General features: G+C 45.8%; 1 protein-coding gene across 2 annotated transcripts in view; it reads left to right on the top strand.

Moving 5' to 3' along the window:
* The first annotated feature begins 1,534 nt into the window (after positions 1 to 1,534).
* EVA1A (eva-1 homolog A, regulator of programmed cell death) overlaps positions 1,535 to 20,233 on the top strand; it is a 209,406-nt gene continuing 190,707 nt past the window's right edge. For both annotated transcript variants that reach the window (XM_086745806.1, XM_086745805.1), the window contains exon 1: positions 1,535 to 1,815. In XM_086745806.1, the coding sequence (XP_086601932.1) occupies positions 1,716 to 1,815 (100 nt within the window). In that variant the 5' untranslated portion in view covers positions 1,535 to 1,715. The remainder of the gene's footprint in view (positions 1,816 to 20,233) is intronic.

Raw genomic sequence — 20,233 nt, 5'->3', positions numbered from 1 at the left:
TGAGCAAGTGGAAGCATGGACAGAAAGCAAATGAGGCCACGGGACTTGCAGCTCCCCTTGCTTTTAGCACACAGATCATCCCAGGACAGATTTCTGGTGGAAACAATGACTGTGGTATTCATGGCAGCACTCTTGAAAATGTCTTTCATATATAATCTGACAGCCAGTCTGATTTTCATCTGAGAACAGATGAAACGTTGGAAATTTCAGCAGAAGAAACTCCTTGCAAATGTGCTCAGCTCTGCAAAAAAGCCAGAGCGGTTTGGGTTGAAGTCTCTTATGCTTATTTTCAGCTCTAAGGTGAGTGTTTTTGGAAAGTTTTACTTATTTCTGTGTAGATGAACAGGACAGAGGAGTGAAAAACAGTTGTGGTTTTCCTTGGATGTTCGTAGTCAGGTTATTTTTGCCGGATAGATGCTGTGGCTTTGTTCAGCAGCTGTGTGTGTGCCTGTCTTCATTTCCCCTTTCCTGGCAGCGCCACGCAGTCTGCTCTGTAGGTTTGTGGAGATCTATACACAGGTTGCTGAACGGCTGGTTTTGGCTTTGCCTGTGAAAGCTATCCCCCAGCTCTCTGCACCATCACTCAGCCTCTGCTCTAGCCTAGGTATGTTGGTTATGTCCGTTATTTATATGCAAATCTGTGCCTGAGCTGCAGCTAATGCTGATGACCAAAGCCTATGATCTCCTTCTTGTACCCGAAGAGAAAAGGGTCCACCAGCCCAGTCCACCTCTGTGTCCCCAGAGCTCAGGGGGAACTTGATCAGGTAGGATCAAGTACTGGATGTGTTTCCAGGTGAGCTGGAACCCTTCAGCTCTGCAGGGTGAGCAGTGCTCAAGTTAGCAGCTAATGCCATGCTAGTTGGAGGTTAAAGCCATTGCTGTGGAAGGAGACAAGTCTCCTGGGTCTGAACACCTCAGGTTATGATTGCATGAAAATCCTCTGTTGAGCTTGATGGAGGGGAGAGGGGTCCAGTGGGATGGAGGGAGTGTGGCACGCCTGGCTGCTGTCAAAAGGAACGAGGATTTTGGAGATGTGTGCTGACACCAGTCCCAGTCCTACAATGAGGTCCGGGACGGTTTGATTCCTGGGCCTTTGCAAAGTCGTCTCCATTGCAGGATTACTCTCAGTGGTGGACATAGCTGAAGAATTGTCCTGTCACCAGCCTAGCAGGACACCACTGCTCACACTGATTTCAGCAGCAGCTACAAATACCCATGGCTCCAAGAATCCCTGGGAATTCAGGCATTTGTTTTGGGCTCCCTCCTTTGAAAACACTGCCCATCCTTCTGTCTGTCCGCACCGGAGAGACAACATCCCTGGGTATGTAAACCAACAGCAAGCAGGCTTCTCCAAACCAGCCCCCGCAGGGCATCCCCCCTCAGACTCCCCCCTGACAGCTTGCAGTGCCGCTGCAGGACAGCTGCACGGTCATAGCCCGCCGCAAATTTGGGGGAAGCGATGGCTTTTAGGACCCTGGGACCGCCGCCAAGGCTCAGGTAGGTCCGTCTCATTCGTCCGCCTCCCTCAGCCGGATCCATTCACTCCCAGGGATGTGTGTGAGTGTGTGCCGAGTGCTTTTCCTTCCCCACCGCTGGCTGTGAGCCTTCCAAGCCATGGGAATAACACTGTTCTCCTGGCAATGAGGAGCGCCGGATTGGGGCAGAAAGGGCTTTCCTTTTCTCTGGAAGAAAACAAGCCGTGAGGATACTTGAGGATGTGCTGCCCAGATGTGTCTCCCACCTCCGCCTTCCTCCTAGGACTCGTGTGCTTGACAGCTTTCAGCAACTTTGCTAAGACTTCTGCAGACTTCTCAGGTAGGGCAGAAAACACAAATCCTTCCGTATGCTGGACGGCTGCTTGTGGATGGGAACTTTAAATCAGTGCTCAGGAGCAGCTCAGGGCAAGAGGATGTGAGCGGGGCTGGGATAGTTCTGTTGGGAGTAATTTTAATCTTTTTAAAATAAGCTGATAAACAGCATCTTCTGTAAGAGGATTTTGAGTTTGCTAAAAGCCTCTCTCAATGAGCCTTTAGCGAAACTATTCCAGCAGAGTCAGTCTGGGAAACTTTGGGAACAAGTAAAGGAATAGTGTTAACTTGTTTGTAGCAGGTTTTGTGCTTTCTCTGAGAAGTGAAAAGAACTAGATGGGGAGACTGGGAAGGTCTAGGACATAAATTAAAGCTAACAACATAGCAAGACCAATTATTTTTTAATGGGCCAGATTCCCCTCCTCTTGACGTCCACCTCTTGATGGCTGCAAAAGCCCCCTGCATGGAGATAAAGGAGATGTTACATGCACAGAATGAATTATATTCTGAGCCTATGTTTGCTTAAGCCAGGAGAAGTGTCTCATTTCTATATAATTTCTGAGTCTAAAAATGTTCATAGCAGTTGTTTTGAGTTGTGCACAGCAGGTAAGTACATAGCACTTTGAAGGTATGGAGTCTCGTGTAAGTTTTACAGCTACGTGCAGCTGCATCAGTCACTTTAAAATCACTGTTCTGCTTCTGTTCTTTGTGGATGTGTGTGTCGATCAGATATAACAGGTCTCATTTTACACTTTGCTTTTGGGTTATTGGTTTTAACGTTGGGTCTCAGAGTGAAGGTCTAGTCTGGCATATTCTTTAGGTGTGTGTTGCAAACCTCTTGCAGCAGGTAAGAGCTGCCAGTTACAGTTTGCTGATGAAAAAGTGTCATTTGCAGGAGCTGAATCTCACCGGATTCTGGTTTCAACACATCCCAATGCTGCTGCTCGCTGCCTGGGAGTGCGTGTGTCTGTGTGCTGTGAGAGATTTGTGTTAGAAAGGAGGAGCTTGTGGTGGAGGGGGCGAGAATATATACAGTAGCTTGAAGTCTTAACGGGAATTGAAGGGGGCTGACTTGCTTGTGATTCAGCCTCCTTTGGAGGCAGGTCAGTCCTGGGGGCTGCCATTCAAGGCAGATCTGCCTCTGAATGGAAAGGACTGAGGCATTTCCTTGTTTCTAGTGTGTTTTTATCTCTTTCTTGGCATTGAACTTTCTTTGTGCTCCTCCTTGCAAGCAAGTTAATGCAGAAGGGGTGCATGGAGTGGGCACAACAGGATTAAAAGCTGCAATGGGGAAAGTACTGGTCCTTGTTAAGATATAGACACAAAGTTTGTCCCAGCTAGGCCAAACCGCTAAGCATTAAAATATGCAAAAGTGTCCCAGAGCAAGGGTACTTCGTACTGTGTGTGTGTGCAACAAAGCCAGAGCAGGGGAAGCAAATTCAATAGGTTTTGGTGATGCTGGCAGCATAGGCAGAAATTGTCCTTTTTGGAAAAAAAAAAAACCAAGATAAGAATGTTGCTGGTAACAAAATCATGTGTTCTGCAACATCCAGCTGTGCTGTCACACTTTGGGAGAAGAGGGGTGGCTTAAAACCCTGTGTACGTGTGTGGCGAGGCTGTACTCTGAAGCAGGGTCCGTAATCCCAAAAGCACAACCTCCCGTGTGTTTCCACAACTGTTAAAATCTTCCGCCAGATTCAAGCTATGTTTTCTGATAGCAGGCTTGGCAAATGTTCCCAGTCTTGTTGGACTGACTGTACCTTGCAGGACAGGAAACACAGTTTGCTGCAGGAAAGGGCTGTACCCAGTGTGTAGCAGCTCAGATATGATTTTGGAAGTTCTGGAGCTGGGTGGCCACAAGAAGAAAGGGAGTAGGAAAAGGTATGGTATTTCCCAATGCTCTGCCAATGCATTTTGCAAAGACCCTGTTTGTCTCTCTCCAATGCTTGAGGGCATGAACCATATGCCTCTGTGAAGGAGTAGGGGCCCAGATAACTCTTTCTACCTGATGGAGCATCTTCTTTGTCACTGTTACCCCTATATATGAATTGTCAGCTGGCCTGAGGAATGAAAGGGGTGGAATGAAAGGGGTGGGGGTAACCTTTTAACATAACCTGACCATAATGGTTTCTGGCCACTTACATACTTTTTCTGTACTTCGATGTGTTCTGGGTTCTTCTCTGGCATGGCTGGAATTGAGCAGGTGAATATCTTTGGGGAAGCCTTACCTTATAACTTTAGCATATGCCATCCCAGCTAGAGGTGGTGCATCCGAAACATGAATTGTCTGCATCCTAAGGAGATGAATGGATTTGTATTGATTATTGCTGCTGAGGAATGCAAGGCTTGCTGTGATCCCATGAGAGGCTTCTGCAGCAGTTCCACTGCTGCCCGCATACTGGAAGGAGATGACACAGCTCACTGGAATGGAAGGTGGCAAATAGCAGTATTGTCCAGAGACAGCAGCTGATGCTCTTTGGAGAAGAATGCTCTTTTTTTAAACTCAATCCTATAGACCTTGTTTAGCAACAAATCTCCAGCTTCTTAGCTTGGTTTTACTCAGTGCTGCCAAGGAGGTGCTGCTGTTAGTAACAGGCCATGACTTTTTTGTAATGGGTCAGACGGAATGCATAGATCCAGCCCGGGAAAGAAACAGCTCAGAGATGGCCAGTCTTGGGCTCTAAGCAGATCACAAGCAGCACTGATCTGACTCACACACTACAACTATGCAGCAGGACTGGCTGAAGGACTTACCAAGAATTGCACACGCACCCATGTCCCGCTCTCCCGCTGGCTGGGTCTTCAAGATGTGTGTCACTTGGCTGCAGGAAGATTTCTTCTTTACACAGGTCATGAGAAAGCACCCTGAAAAGGTAAGCAGAGGTATGGGTATCCGGGTCACACAAGGAAAGCACAGGTAGAGCTGGTGGAGATCTCCATCACCTTGGCTCCCAGGCCTCTGAGGGCATGGTCTCACATTGTGGCTCCATCCCTCTTGCTTGAACAGCTCAAATGCCACAACGTGAACGTGATGAGTGCATGTCCTGCTGGGGACTGGTGCAATCTGAGATGTAAGAATTAAAATTCCTTTTAAGTGAAGTATTTGAACTATGTGAAGAGTTTTGAAGTTGTTTTCTTTAATAGTTCTTTAAACATCGATGTTTGCAGGAGGGCATGGGGGTAGGAAGGAGGTCCTTGGGGAGAGAGTGGAGTTATCAGGCACTTTGCAGCCACTTCCTAAGAAGGCCTGGACTTTTTCCTCTGTGGCTGCTCATAGTATGGGCTCTTGAGCTAATCTCATTCTGTGATCCGTTCTTGTGCTCAGGACTGTTTGAAGGCTCGGGACCTGGTGTCATGATGTGTCACATACCCCTTATGTTCAAGGTGATGCTTGAAGACTGTGATGAGGTGTGGGGTAAGAGGCTGGTCTTTTGAGTCTCTGTGCTTTAACTATAAACCCTTAATCCTAATCTTAATCCTGGCAAGGAACTCCCCAAAATCTCTCCTTGTTGATAAAACTTCAGCTTTGCTTTAGCCCTTTTCTATTTGTGGTGGGAGTCTAAGGCAAAGCAATGGCTTGTGCTGCCAGAGGAGGCTATGCCATATCTCCTCTGCGTAGGCTCTGGGATGCAGGGATCCGTGTGCAGTGCACAGAGCTTGCTCCGTTAATGAAAATGGACCAAAATCAGTCTTTGGTGCTAACTTAAAATGCATGCATTGAAAACTTAGTTGAAAGCTTCGTCAACAGCTGTTGCTCCTATCCCGTGTGCTGTCTCTAGCTCCAGCCGTGGGATTCCTGCCTCTGAAGTTAATACGTGCAAACGCATGTTGATTTCTGCTCTGCCCACTGCCAGCTAAGGTGACCATTTAATTTCCAGCTGCATACCTGCAGGGCGTTAGGCTTATGTAATTATGATGCTGTGCTCCAATTCTATCCCCTCCCTCAATAACTTTCCCATTCATTAGCTAATTTCAGGCACGTTGAACAGAAAAGTAGTGGCATCAGACCTACAGAATTGCTGCGAATTTCATGTTAGTGGAGACAGATCCCTTCACTTCTACTGCAACACAGAAAAGGCTGGGCTGTGAACTTAACCATTTGCAAACATCAGAGAATCCACTGCAGGGACCTATGCCAAAACCTGAGGTTTCTAGGCATGGAAATAGCTTTGATGGGAGCTCCTGCCTTTTCTGACAGAGAACCCAGCTGCAGGACGTAAAGCTGTAGGAATAACAGCCCCAGTAGTGCCGCTCCCCCTGGGCCTGCTTTAACATTTATGTTCTTTGCCTTACGTTTGGCACGAGCTGGATGTGAGCAGCACTTTGCTTAAGGGAGCTGATCCGGCATCGAGCCAGAAGAACGCCAATAACTCCCATCCACACCCTGCGGCTGAGCCCAGAGTGGCTTTCGGGAGCTCTTCTTGGCTTTGAAAGCACAAATATTTTTTTTTTGGTGGTGGTGTTTTTTTTCCACTCCCTGCTCCCCCCTGCCCCCCAAGAATGGCAGGTTTCAAGTGAAAGCTGCTTTTGCCGCCTCCCTGCTAATTGGCTCGGGGTGTTTGTTTGAGCTGATGAGGGCTGGAGTTGGGAGGGGAAAGGCACTTCTTCCTGATTGCATTTAATCAGTCCATAATAAAGGCAATTTGTTTGACAAGTCCATTCACCAAATTATCACCAAAATCTACATGTTAACAGCTTCTGAATGGCTTTAGTGAGACTTTGATACTGATTTTGGAGCCCTGAATGGGTTGATGGTGTCAAGGGGGGCCCAGGATTTCAATGTGTTGAAAGCTGCAGGCCGTGAAAGGGAGATTTTTCAAGAGAAAGGCAGATACAATTTCTTTTCCAATGCTGTGGTGTAGCTCAGTAATGGGGTTTGTGCTTTTGACCCCAGGGGCAAACAGACATGCTTTAGACTTCCTTTGAAGACTGGGCCAAACCCGGGCCACCTCCATACCTTCTCTTGGTGAAGGGCTGTGAGTGATGAGGTTGGATGGACCTCAGGCTGCTGCTTGAAGAGGTCCTTACCCCAGTGGATGTTTTTCTCCTCAGCTGGAGGTCGTATGTGCCAACCTATCCATCATAACTGTGTGGGCTGCAGTTTGGCTTACTGAGGAAGGTCTGTGCGGGGGTAGAGAAATTCTCCTTTGCAGAGGTGACAAAAATCCAAAACCTCATCAAAGTCAGTCATAAACCACTGGTGGCCTCTTCTGGTCATGTTCTGGTGATGTGGCTGCATGGTGAGCTATAGAGAATGGGTCTGCAGAACTGGAGGACAATGGCTGGATCTGGCAGCCATGGCTGAGTGGTTCTTGCAAGGAGGAGCTGCATTTGGTTTTGTGTCACGAATCTCTGTCAGTGGGCAGCAGTAAGACCTCAGAGAGCTGAGAGGTGTTGGAGGAGGAAATCAATGGGGGGATATCAAATACCAGTTCTGCTGCTGTTGGGAGAGGAGAAGAAGAAGCAGCACAGAAGCTGGGGCTATTTTGGTGCCTTGGAGAGTTGTTCTGGTTTGTCAGCAAGGATGCAGCTTTGTGGGCATCAATATAGCGTTTGTCTGTGCACTCCTGTCCTGAGGCCTGGTCCGGAAAACACCGTGGGTTTTCCAACAGTTGTGATGATAATGCTGTGAGGGAGGACTCAGCGCTTGCTGACTCTTAAAATGTTCAGAGTTTACTTTTACTGGCAGCTGAGAGGACCAAACTAAGCTTCAGGAAGAGAAACACGTGTTTCCAATTCCGTGTGTTTGTGGTCCTGGGCTGCGACCGGAGGCGCTGCTGTTACTGCTGCGAAAAACCAGCTGTGGGTCTGGATTTGCGGTGCCAGGGAAAGGAGGCACCACTGGGGAGGGATGGATGGGGTTATTGTGGGTGCCAGGATGTCTCGTGAGTGGTCCGTGTGAAACCTCATGTAGGCGATGACTTCAAGCTCAAGAGCCATATGTGTGTATCTGGCTCGCGTCATGTGGAAATCCACTGTTTTAGCCATCAGAGCTGTCAGCAAGAGCCAAGAGACCCCAGGGATCCCAACGTCTGTGTGATGCTTGGCAATGTTTATATAGTATCTGCTAATTGCTGTGGCCAGGAAACTGATTCACTGATGCACACTTTTGTCAGGACCAGGAATACTTTATTTAAGTAGTATTATTAAAAAAAAAAATCCACTGTGGTAATTTTAATTACTTCAAAGTATCCCAGGTTATCAGTACCCACTAGATTCACAGTCTATTTGAGGAAAACATCCTTGCAGCATTCTTTCTACGTCTGTGTGTTGTTAGGGATATGAATGCTGCAGAATTAAAGAAAGCATCTGTTTATGTCCTCAGGTAAAACTTGTTCCTTGATTTAAGAGTCTGTGAGAGCAGATTTTATGTAACACAAATAGTCTGGTCAATTAAAAAAGTAGTGGGAATTTTAACATATCTTTTCTCAAATGAAATGCTTAGATGCTAAAAATCATAATTTAAGCTGGGGGGGGGGGGGGGGGGGGGGCAGGGGGAGCAGAATAAGCTTAGTCCCTGCAGGAAGAGAAAAGCGATGTATTTACACTTGGCACTTTCACTGATCCTGTTGTTGATACTAATTTAAACATGGCGTGATCTCCCAAAGTGCTTGGTGTTCAGAACTGAGAATTGGACTGTGCTGCGTTTAGGTGGGTGTGCAGTGATTTATGTGGCCGACACCAGGGCTGTTTACATGTCCTATTTTAGATTGGCTGCTTGTGCTTGGCACGTTTGTGTGTGTGAAGATTGAGCTTTCTGCTTTCTGTTCCAAGATAGCAATCCCAGTCCCTCTGGGGAACCATTTTTTTTTTTTTTTATTTTATTTTTTTTTTCCTTTCGTGCTCTTGTCATTCCTTTTTATCCACATACGCAAGACCTTCGAAGATTTGATCTGTTTCTGTCCTTTGAAAGGTATGTGGCTGCCTGCAGGAGCAGACTTAATGCCCTGCTCAAAGTAGTTCAGAGGAGTTTTGGTCAGGTTCGTTTGGTGCAATGCCACAAGGTTCCCCATGTCCTTGCCAGTGCTGTGCCTCACTGATCTGGTACTACTGTTTTCTGAGATTTTTGTGCTTTTTCCAAGAAACAGGCAAGGGACAAATTCTGCTCAGCTGTGAGGCAATTTTGCTGACTTGCTGGGATGCACAGAAATTAATCCCAACTCCTCTTCTTGATGATTAAATCTGATATAGAAGTAATAATTGTGAACTTTTAAAATAAAACTGCTTGGATTACCTATTATTACTATTATTATTAACCTAGCTGCTCCTTTTGCCTGAGGAAAGATAGTGAGTTGTGTGTCTTTGTCTGGGTTTGGGCTGGTCCAAGTATGCCTGGCTCAGCTCCCTAGCTGAGGATATAAGCTCGTTTGTAGTAATTAAAGTGTGTATGTCTGCTCTTTTGGGGGTGCTTAATGCTTGGCTGCCTGGAACCTAGTGCGTGTCTTTTCATGTCAGAGAGACAATGATGGTTTGGCAGTTCTGAGTTGCACAGTGAAATAAATCTTGGCTGGGTCTCTTCAAATATGCCGTGTTCTGTTGAATAGATGCTGTCGTATGAGTGTTAATGGGGCTCCTCTGGATAGTAAGGTGTCCTGTACAGTAATCACTCTTGGATCCACCTGGATCCTTGCATGAAGATGGAGCAGCATGTGTGGGATCTGCAGTTTGGGCAAACTCTCTGAGTGGTCAGGTTTCAGAAGTGTACTTGCATTCACAGATGGACGTAGCATACCGCAGAAGAATTTGAAGGAGGTATTGTCCAAACCCTTCAGTTGTAGGGCTGTCACATCCACCTGCTGGCAAAGTATCCCACATCATTAACCACCTTGCCAGTGCTGCGCCTCACTGGTGTGGAAGAAAAGATTATCTTTTTCAGAAATATTACCTTTTTTTTTTTTTTTTTTTTAATGTTACCTCAACAGGAAAAGGCCTAGAGAGGTACAAGAAATTTTATCGGACACTTAAAATCAAAGAACTTCATTATATACTTTTGTGTGTCATCTTTTGACCTGGTATCAATGCACTGGTTGCCAGCAGAGACACCTGTCACTCCTCCATAAAAGCACCAGAATAATCAGGGTGTAAGAGGGCTGTCTTCAGGTAAGTTATACTAAGCCCTCAATAGATTAGGTACCTGCTGGTGCTGCTTGTCGAAAAGGGACCATTCAGACCACCTACTCTGAGACCCCCTATGTGATTGTGTTGTTTTATTTTCATCTGCTATCAGATGCCTGTGGTTTTGCTGCTATGATATTATTGACATGTGTTGTATTGGCCTCAAGGGTTGAAAATGAGCTGTTACTCCAAGAAGTAAATATAAAAACAAACACAGCAGTGAAGGGATTTTCTGCTGATTTTTTTTTTTTTTTTTCTTCCCCCCTCTGTGATTTTTCTATCACTCTGTGGGCTGGAGTGACCTGCATCCTGTGCCTGGAACATGCCCGTGAGATGTTATGGGACAAAATTCTGCGTTTTCGTTTTGAAAATGTTTAGCCTTTGTGTGGAACATTCAAAGAACAGCATTAAGGTTGCAAATCAAACCTTTGGAAGTTAAGAAATGTTAAAATTAAGGTAGTTCTAACTACTTGTAAAAATCCAAATGACTGGATTCATTATGGGTTGTTACTCTCTGATGAGAACATGCTACTTTTTCTCTGCTTCTTTGAGACTCCTGTATTGTCCAGTGCACAGGACAGCTGCCTCACCATCGTTTTCTTTATCCTTCTGGTTCATTATGGCCCTAGAGCCTTATTTGCCATGTGTTACTTAAACTCTATTGCTTGTTGTGAGTGCCCTATACAACTTCTTCCCTTACCCTTCTGGAAGGAGAGTCTGGAGTGTTACCTGCATTGCCCAGATGAGGATCCAAGGCAGAGAGATTAGCATCAGGAGCTCTAACTGCCCCATATTTCCGAGGTTGTTCAATATCTTTCTTTTTCTCCAAGAGCAGCCCCTTAGCCATCCTCTCAAGCTGTGATAGCCAGGAAGAAATACATGGTACTCAATACATAATTCCTTTTCCAGTACTGTAATGAATGTATGCAAATGGACTACACAGCTTAAAATGAGCATTACAGTTGCAAAGTCAAGTGCATGTAACTACGTGTTGTGGGTTGACCCCCATAGGCAGCGAAGCACCACACAGCCGCTTGCTTGCCTCCCCTTGCCACCCCAAGTAGGACAGGACAAGAAGAAAAACAGAGTAAAAGCAAGAACATTCATGAGTTGAGATAAAAATAGTTTCATAACTATTAAAGGAGAAGTGGAAGAAAAAAAGAAAGAGAAAAAAATAAGTGATGCAAAGTCGCTCACTGCCTCCCTCAGGTAAACCAATGCCCAGCCAGTTCCCAAGCAAAAGATGGCTGGCTTACCTAAACCCCACTCCACTCTGGTTTATTGCTGAGCACAATGTTACATGGCACGGAATATTCCTTTGGTTAGGTGGGGTCATCTGCCTGGTTGTGTCCCCTCCCAACCTCTTGCGCACCCTCCGATCTATTCACTGTTACAGCTGTATTTTTTATGTAATACGAGCTAGAGGTGGATATGATAGCAAGCTTTCAGTTGGCAGATATGATCTGAGCCCGTAAAATGCAGTTGTAAGAAAAGTCTTGTTTTGCCTTTTTTTTTTCTTTTCTTTTTCCTTAGGGCAGTCATGCTTTAAAGTTTACTTTATTTGGGATAAGATAAGAGTACTTAAAGTTGGGTTACAAATTTGGGGTCAGACCTTGGAACATATTTCAAGAGATATTTAAAAATTAATTTGGAAGACATTTCCCCTCCAAATTTTTTTTTTTTTTGTTTGTTTCTGTCTCTTTATAGGAGAAAAAAATGTAAACGTGTCTATTCAAAGGCACAGATTTAGATCCTCTGGTGCAAGTGATATGACTAAAAATAGAGCCCCTGGGATTTGTCTAGTTTAGTTTCTCTCTAGATTTTTATTTTGTGGGTAACCTCTTGGAAACTGAGGTTGTTGATCTGCCTGTTTCCAAAGCACGCCTGTCTTTTCATCCATCTTTTGTGCAGGGGCCGCTTCTGTTGTGTTAACCCTGTTTGCCTCCTGGTTTATGTGCTCAAGCCGAATTCCAGCTCAAAGAGGTTAAAGCTTTATAAAAGTCAGTTGAGCAGGGAAGTGGCTCCACAGTTGACGATGAAGCGCGCACATCTGTGACCCACGCTGTGCTCACATGTTAGTTTATTGTTAGCCTCACAATGCAGGATAGCACTGGTTTTTGTTCAGCTAAACAACTTTGATAGAATGAATTGTATGGAAAAAAAGAATAGATGAAGCCTGGCTGTTATTTGCCAAAATGTTCTTTGTTTTAGCTGCATCGTGTGGGACGCAGAACTCCCAGAAGAGGATGGTCTCTCTTCTATGGCAGCCAAGGGGTGCTGATAGATTGAATAGGGAAGCAGAGACAGAGGTTCAGCAAGAAGGGGTGAAGAATTTTTCTGATTCTTCCTGCCCTCTGAGTTTGTTTGTCTTTAGCTGACAGGCCCAGGCTTTCACTTTGGTTATGCTGCGAGAGTAGAGGCTCTCCTATACCAATAAGTTGCACTGTAAATGTGGTTGGTGCCATTTGGCTTGGATTTGGTTCAGAGCTAGCATGCACAGATAGTACTTAGTGCATTTTGGCAATGCTATAGCCAGTGGCTGGTGTGTAAAATTTTACCAGCAGCTGTGGGAAGCTGAATGCGTGGTGTTAGACAATCCAGTTTTCTTGCTGGATTAATGAAAATCACTTTTTCTTTATCTCTCTTTTCTTAAACATTGTCCATGTAATTGGAGGGCAGGGTTCAAGTTCAAACTGATAAGATTATTTTGCTTCCCTAAGCTGCATGACAATGGTCCCCTTGGCAAATTAAGCCATGGACCTCCTTTTGCTGTAATGGGAACCAATCTCATTAGAAACAGAGCTGGATTAGTGAAGAGTCCAACCTACCGTACGGATCCGCGTTCTGACCCCAGCAGGCCTGAGGTGCCTTTTGTTCACTCCGGCCTCCTCTGCATTTTCCCATCGCTTACACATCTGTGTGGTGGAGCTGGTGGTGATTATTTCTGCTCAAGAAAAGCCTGCTAGGGGGTGGAAAGGAAGTTGATTTGCCAGCGTGATATCACAATATGAATAACAAAGTGATTTTTAAATGTTTCCCTTGATTTAAGTCGTTGGAATACAAGACTGATTAAGACGCCTGTTGCAGCATATTGAAGATAAAGGGCCACTCTTCACTGGTTTGACCCGTGAGACAGAAAACGATCCCTATCTGCCTGTCAGCATTACTCTCTTCTACAGATCAGAAAATCTGGACCTATTTACATCAAACTCTTCAATGTCTGGACACAGGAAGCTCTTTCTGTTAGGGGAAAAGAAAGGCAAACCTTTTCACCTGTGTTGGTTCTGTCTGTCCTTCTTGGTGATGGTTATTGGCCCTTGATGAGTTATGTGTAGACTGTCCAAGCTGCTTTATTGAGCAGTTGGGACCAAGAAACTTGAGCTGGCTCGGGGCAAACCAGTGCCAGCAAGGGAGCAGCATGGCTGTGCTGGCAGCACGCTCATGGGGAGAGGTTGTGCTCAGGAGCAGCGCTGAGCTGTGTGGGTACTGCTTCTGGAGATGCTCACATGCATGCACATCTTGGCCCTAGCTCAGTACTGGTGTTGTATGCACTGCTGTTGTCTTGTTGTTTGCTTGCTTCCCTTTGTACCTTCATGTTCTGCTTTTGGGACCCACCCTATCTATCCATTTATCTATGTATTTGTATAGTCTGCAATTTTTCCTCTTTCTGAGGTTCCTCTGCTCTGGGAGATTAGAGGTACAGCCTTGGCTGATTCCAGCTGCTCCCATGAGATTAAGCCATGCTAAGGAATCATAGCTGACTTGATGGTTGGACTTGATGATCTTGGAGGTCTTTTCCAACCTTAAAGATTCTATGAATCTATGATTCTAAGGATGCTAAGAAGGGCAAATCCCACAGCTTCCTGGGTTAACACCTATTTTCTGGTCCTTAACAAAATCCTTGTGCCCTTGCATCTCTCCTGTGTCCTACTTCTGACTGATCTTGGAGGTATTGCCTGGACTCCTGGCTGGAAGTTTGTGCTTGAAGCAACCTGGCAAGGAGGGCAGACTGTGGACAGTGTTTGAAAATGGCACCAATGAAAGAATGAGCCTGGCCAGTTATTGTAGTAATTCGTTGCTATTGATTAACCTGGAGGCTAATACTTAAGTGGTGAGGAGTCCTGACTTGGTGAGTAATTCGGTTTAAAGCATTGGGGCTATTCACATCAGGGAGAGCTGGCGTCTCTTTACGCCCACTCCTGATGGATATGAAGCAGGTTTTTTTTTTTTTGTAAATAAATGTCATTAGCAAGGACAAGGGTTAACCAAGGTAATTAACACTGCTAAGCTATAGACACTCTCTCACCAGCCAAGCTCCAAATAGGCAGCTCAGGAAACAGATCTGTTTTCTGTTCTTGGTACATTTCTGGATGTATTTTAAGATTTCTCAGAAAGAACAGAACAATGAAACACCCTTTGACAATAGCAATCATTTTTCTTCATGGCGTAGCCTGAGCAAGCATTCAGATCCTTTCCTTCTGGGATTGCTCATTTCCTTTTTTTCTCCTGAAACAAAAACAATAGTCCCCAAAAGTATGACTTCTGCGGTGCTGTGGCAGAGCCAGCCCCAGTCACTCTATCAGGCAGGCATCGGATGGGACATTGTCTTCTGTTTCTTGGGGGGGGGGGGGGGGGCAGGGAATAGAAAGCAACAAATAAACCCTTCTCATATGTTGTTTTAGTGCTGTCAAAACCAATAACTGATGGCCACCCTGAATTTCCCTCAGTGCTTTTTTAGAGGCTCCCATCCTTTATGAGCACAGGGGAGAATGAGGCATGTGGGAAAGAAGTCACACTGAGTGAAATAAAATATTGTCAAGCCCATTGGAGGCACAACCCTTGGGTCTCCTGAAGTCTGAGGCTGTAACCTTAGGCCTGGCTCAAGTGTGTGATTGCAGAGAGAGTCACAGACCTGCTGTGTGTCCCTGCCTGCACAGCCCTGAAGCTCACTGCGAGAGCCTGGGGTCTGTGGGACTCAGCCTCTGTTTCCCTGCCTGTCCCTTTTGATTACATGTTTCCTGAATGTCTGCGTGTCTTTTACTGTAGCTTGATTCCTTGCTGGAATTTTTTTTTTTTTTTTGAGCCCAAATCACATAGGTACCTGGATTATGATGACTTTTACATAGTTTTGGGGAAGTTGAAGGGTATGTGTACTGCCCCATTAATAGTGATGCCTCTCTGAAGAATTTCTGATATAGAAGGGTCTCCCAAAGTAGATGAGAACATGGTTAGATAGACAGTCCTGTCTATCTGCTGCTTTCAAATGAATGTTTTCACTTGATCCCATCTGTGACTAGTTAGATGAAGCTACTCCTGCAACGAATGCCTTTATTTGCACTTCAGCAGTCCAAAGCATCAGAGCAAGTTCAAAAGGAGCATACAGAGGGTTAACGCACATCTGTGAAGTTTGCCAGTGAATGCTTTTCGTGAAACACTGCTTCAGCAAGTTGCTAGCCTGTAAGACCTATGGTGCCTAAGCCAGGCAGCAGGTAAAGATGCAGCTGTGCCCGGTGGGAACATTTTTACCATGAGAGTGGTGGAATGCTGGCACAAGTTGCTCAGAGAGGTGGTAGATGCCCCATCCCTGGAAACATTCAAGGCCAGGTTGGACAGGACTCTGAGCAACCTGATCTGGTTGGAGATGTCCCTGCTCCTTGCAGGGGGGTTGGACAATGACCTTTAAAGGTCTGTTCAAACCCTAACTATTCTATGATTCTATAATTCTGTTTTCTTTGCCAGCTTGGCCTGAAAATGGAGGGCTCTAATATTACCTCATGAAGTTCAACCAGGCCAAGTGCAAGGTCCTGCAAGGTCCTGGTGGCAACCCCAGGCACCAATATAGGCTGGGCGGGGAATGGATTGCGAGCAGCCCTGAGGAGAAGGACTTGGGAGTGCTGGTGGACGAGAAGCTCAACATGAGCAGGCAATGCGCCCTTGCAGCCCAGAAGGCCAACTGCATCCTGGGCTGCATCAAGAGAAGCGTGGCCAGCAGGTCGAGGGAGGTGATTCTGCCCTTCTACTCTGCCCTGGTGAGACCCCACCTGCAGTACTGTGTCCAGTTCTGGAGCCCCCAACACAAGAAGGACATGGACCAGTTGGAGAAGGTCCAGAGGAGGGCCACAAAGATGATGAGAGGGCTGGAGCACCTCTCCTGTGAGGACAGGCTGAGAGAGTTGGGGCTGTTCAGCCTGGAGAAGAGGAGGCTCCGGGGAGACCTGATAGCGGTCTTCCAGTACCTCAAGGGGGCCTCCAGAAAAGATGGGGAGCGACTCTTCAATAGGGCCTGTTGTGACAGGACTAGAGGTAATGGTTTTAAAATAGAGGGAGGTAGATTTAGGTCCATCATTATAATCTGTAATAGTAAGGTAAGATTGCAGGTGAAACAGCTTGGTAGCTGCTTGTGCCTCCAAGACAAGACAGGCCAGGAGTTTTTTGCTCCTGACTTAACTCTAACTCTTCTAGCTTTACTTGAAAGTTGTTTCCTCCGTCTTCTCTCTCTCGTTCTGAATTTCCAGCAGGTCTCCAGCTAACATGTTCAAGTACACTCAATAAATCTATCAAGAGTAATGTAGCAATTATGTAGCATTGATCATTCATGGCTGTAAAAGCAATCTACTGTAGAGAATAAACACTGATAGCACTATCTTGCAGATGAAGAAACGGAGGCACAGATTGTACCATCAGCAGTATGATTCCATTTTCTTTAACTGTGCCAAAGACGCCTTCATCTCACCTAAGCCTTTCCTTTGGACTTCTAGGGGATGCATCATCTGACTTGCATTACATCTACATCTAGAGATCACTGGCATCCCATGATTGCTGGTTCCTCTCCATTGACCTGAAGAAGGTCCAGGCAGCTAGTTTAAGCTAGATGGATCCTGCTAAATATCACTAAACTGGAGAGCAGTAAAGATGACAACCTGACTTCCAGCCCATCTCCTGTGCTTTTTTAGTTCTTGGCACTTTGATGATATACGATGGATATAAGGTTACTCTTTAATTTCTTCTTTCTGTCTTTTTAAGATTTTTTTTTTTTTTTTTTCAGGAAACTTCCTCTTAGGGTGGTGAGGCATGGAATTGCAATACTACCCTTTGTTAGTGTCCTTGAAAGTCATGTCTGTGTAGTGCCTTGCAGTTGCTCCCTTACCATGAGGACTGCTAGGTAATACTCCTTGCACTGCTCTGGTAGAGCTGAACAAGCCCAAGGAGCAAGGAGACTGGCCTCCGCGGTTTGCGATTAGAGCATTTGTCTTTGTATTTTCTGTTTTTCACTTTCCGAACTAAGGACATTAATTAATTGTTTTGATGTATGTACCATCTCCTATTCTTACAAATGCTGTGCTTGTTCTATGAGCAGAACGACTGTTCATTCGCTCTGAAACAACCTAGGGATTTGTTTTCTTGGGTGTTGTAAAACAGAGTAGGTATAAATGCTGCAATTAGGAGGTGATGGGCTAATCTCATTAGTCAATGGGAGAAAACACTGGGGTCAGTGGACTGGATAATGAGATCTGAAGGTAAATTTTGATGTGCCAGATGGCCTCACATAGAGGTTCCACTAATGTGGAACCTTCCTCCTCTCCTTCCAGGAAGGAGAGCCAATAGTAGCTTTGAAGAACAAAAGCTGTGGCAAGAGGTGGCATGTTTCTCTGAGCTAAAAACCTGTTTATGTGATGTCTCAGTTGAGTGCAGGCCTGTGGGATTCATCCAGGCCTGCTGTCTTTTTTTGGCCTCTTTGAACAGTTTTGGGCACTAAGAGACAGACCTCCAGCAAAAGTTAACGAGGCACTGGTTATATATTGCTGTGCTTCTGTGACCAGTGGCTCAGCAAGAAGAAATAATCCTGACATCTCATTCTCTTGGAAGCGGCTGATAACTGAAATGTCTTTGTTCTGTAGGGAAGGTTGTGTTTATGGTGTCCCCTTATCCACAAACATGTAAGACTTAAGATTCAGAAACCCTGATACTTGTTTTCAGGATGAGATTGCAGACTCTTTCAACATAATGCTTTGTATGGGCTTAACTCTTCATTTTCTGGGATCAATCCTTTCATCCCCGGTGAAGGAGGCGCGAAATAGCAGTTTGGGGGCTAAAATAGAGGGGAAAAAATTTGCAGTTTTAAAAGTGATAGCAACACCTTGATTTTGGCTTGGCCCAAACTGAGGTACTGTCACCAGCTTTTGCTTTCACAGAAAATCCGCTGGCTTCTTTCGTTTCTGTTCGTTTTTAGCATGTTTGACACCAGCACACACTGATGCATCAGCACACGCTGAGGCATTTCCCATCCGGAGTCTCTCTGCAGGGTTGTGGCCCAAGAGATACCTCAGATGGTTAAGTGGGAAGAAGTTGGATATAGTCCTCCTCCTTTCCACTTTACTTCATGCTCAACACAAGCACTCATTCCTTATCCCTCTCACCTACCACACCAATATTTTTCCAGGAAACAAACAATGAGCAGGGTTTGCCAGCTTGGCTGTATTGCCTAAAACAAGAGCCGAGGAAATCCAATTGCACACTCTGGCCACCTTACCTGGCAGCACCCAGGTGCTATTTTCTTTTAGTGAGCATCCAGTGCAGACAAAAGCTTGTCCTGGGCTCTGGGCCATTGTAGCAGCTCTACTGATGAGTGCCCAAGCTTGGAACAGTCTGATAAAAGCTCTTAGTCTTTAAAGCAGTGTCCAGAATAGTAGCCAGATTTCATCTGGCTGTGAAATAATTAAAAGTGTATTTACGATAAGAAGCCTTGTTGAAAAATGTGCTTGTAACTAGGATGCAGCGAGTCAGTGCTCTCTATCTCCTGACAGACGGGAAAAGAGGAACTTTTTTGTAGTAGTTTAGCGTGTTTGGTATTATGAAAGCTCAATGGGCTGGATCTTCAGTGAGTGTACATAGGTCTGACGGCAGTGGTGCTGCAATGATAACGATCTGTATACGGATTAAACATAGCTGGACCATTCTCCTAGGATCCTTCACCATCCCCACAGAGTAATATAAGCTCTAGTTTCTTAGCCCCAATCTTGAGTCATATTTACATTATCATGGTTCAAAACCAATGCTATACACATGAGTCAGTCACTTCCTAAGAGCCCACCATGGGCTTGAAGTAGAATTTAATGTGGAAAACGTTAATCTGGCAAGTGTCCTCCTCCTGCAAAGGGTCCAGCTTCTGCTGCTGGAAGAGAACCTGACTGCCAGGCAGCCCAGTGAGTGGAGGCACTTAGCAGTGGCAGGGAAAGTCCCAGAGGAGACACAGCTGTGGGGGAGGCTGTTATAAATCACAGTGGCCCTGGTTGTTGGGCAGGGCAGTGGGGAGATTGATGGGGTGGGTGGGGAAGCTGAGGCAAGGAGAGTTCAAGCATCACCCTGACCCAGGAGAGGGGAAAATAGCCCCAACCCTCAGCAAGGATTGATGGAAGGCTGCTGTTCCCCGGAGGGGGAAAGGTCAGCCTCTGCTTTGTTAGGCACCCTCAAACAAAAAAAACCTGTTTATACAGGACCCACCCCTTTACCTTGTGAGGTAGAGGGTAAATGGGCCTGGAGACATTCAATGCTCCTCTCTCTGGTAACATTTGTGTCAATGAACAGTAGACGTTCAGATTGGGCTGGTAGTAAAAGCCTGGAATCAAGTGGGCAGGTTAAAATCCTACATAAACATTAACTGGAGTTAGCCTCCAGAAGCATTACATTGGTGGTCCGGGGACCATGCTCCTCAGCACCTTGGTTCCCCTGCAGAGGTGATGGGATGTGTTAGAGGGTGGTCCTTGTTGCCAGTATGAGCTCAAAATTGTGCCTGAAGCTGTGCACCGCTGTACATATCCCTGCACCCTTGCATCCCAAGTGTGGTTCAGGGTTCTGCTGGCACCTGGGCAGAGGAGGGTTTCCACACTTCATTGCTAGTTCCATGCCACAGGTACCTCAATGACCCAGCATAAAATTTTGCCAGCCCTGATGGTTCAGCTGGAATTGAGATGTAAATATACTATGCGTCTGGGGACCCGCAGTCAGGAGGACAGTCGTTTAGAGGTGTCTTGAATTCCCAGCAATGGAGATCTCGGCCAGAAAAATTGACCTTCTCTGCTCCCAAGCATCCTCTTTCCTGAGTCCCCCCAACACGTGGGTGGGGAATAGCTTCTGGCCATCTGAACGGTTATTGTGACCTGCTCCCTGTTGCAGTCTTTCAGGGAAACTCTGTGGGTTCTGTGTAATGTGATGGGTACTTGTCCAGCATCATATAATACAAACACCTCTGTCACATACATATTAATGACAGAAACGTTATGGATATTGGGAATCAGATATGACTTCCATGT

The sequence above is a fragment of the Chlamydotis macqueenii genome, chromosome 3, assembly GCF_036417535.1.
Source record: "Chlamydotis macqueenii isolate bChlMac1 chromosome 3, bChlMac1.mat, whole genome shotgun sequence".
NCBI classification, from domain to species: Eukaryota; Metazoa; Chordata; class Aves; order Otidiformes; family Otididae; genus Chlamydotis; species Chlamydotis macqueenii.
Note: the sequence above shows the minus strand (reverse complement) of the source record. Positions and strands in the feature narration are given on the sequence as shown.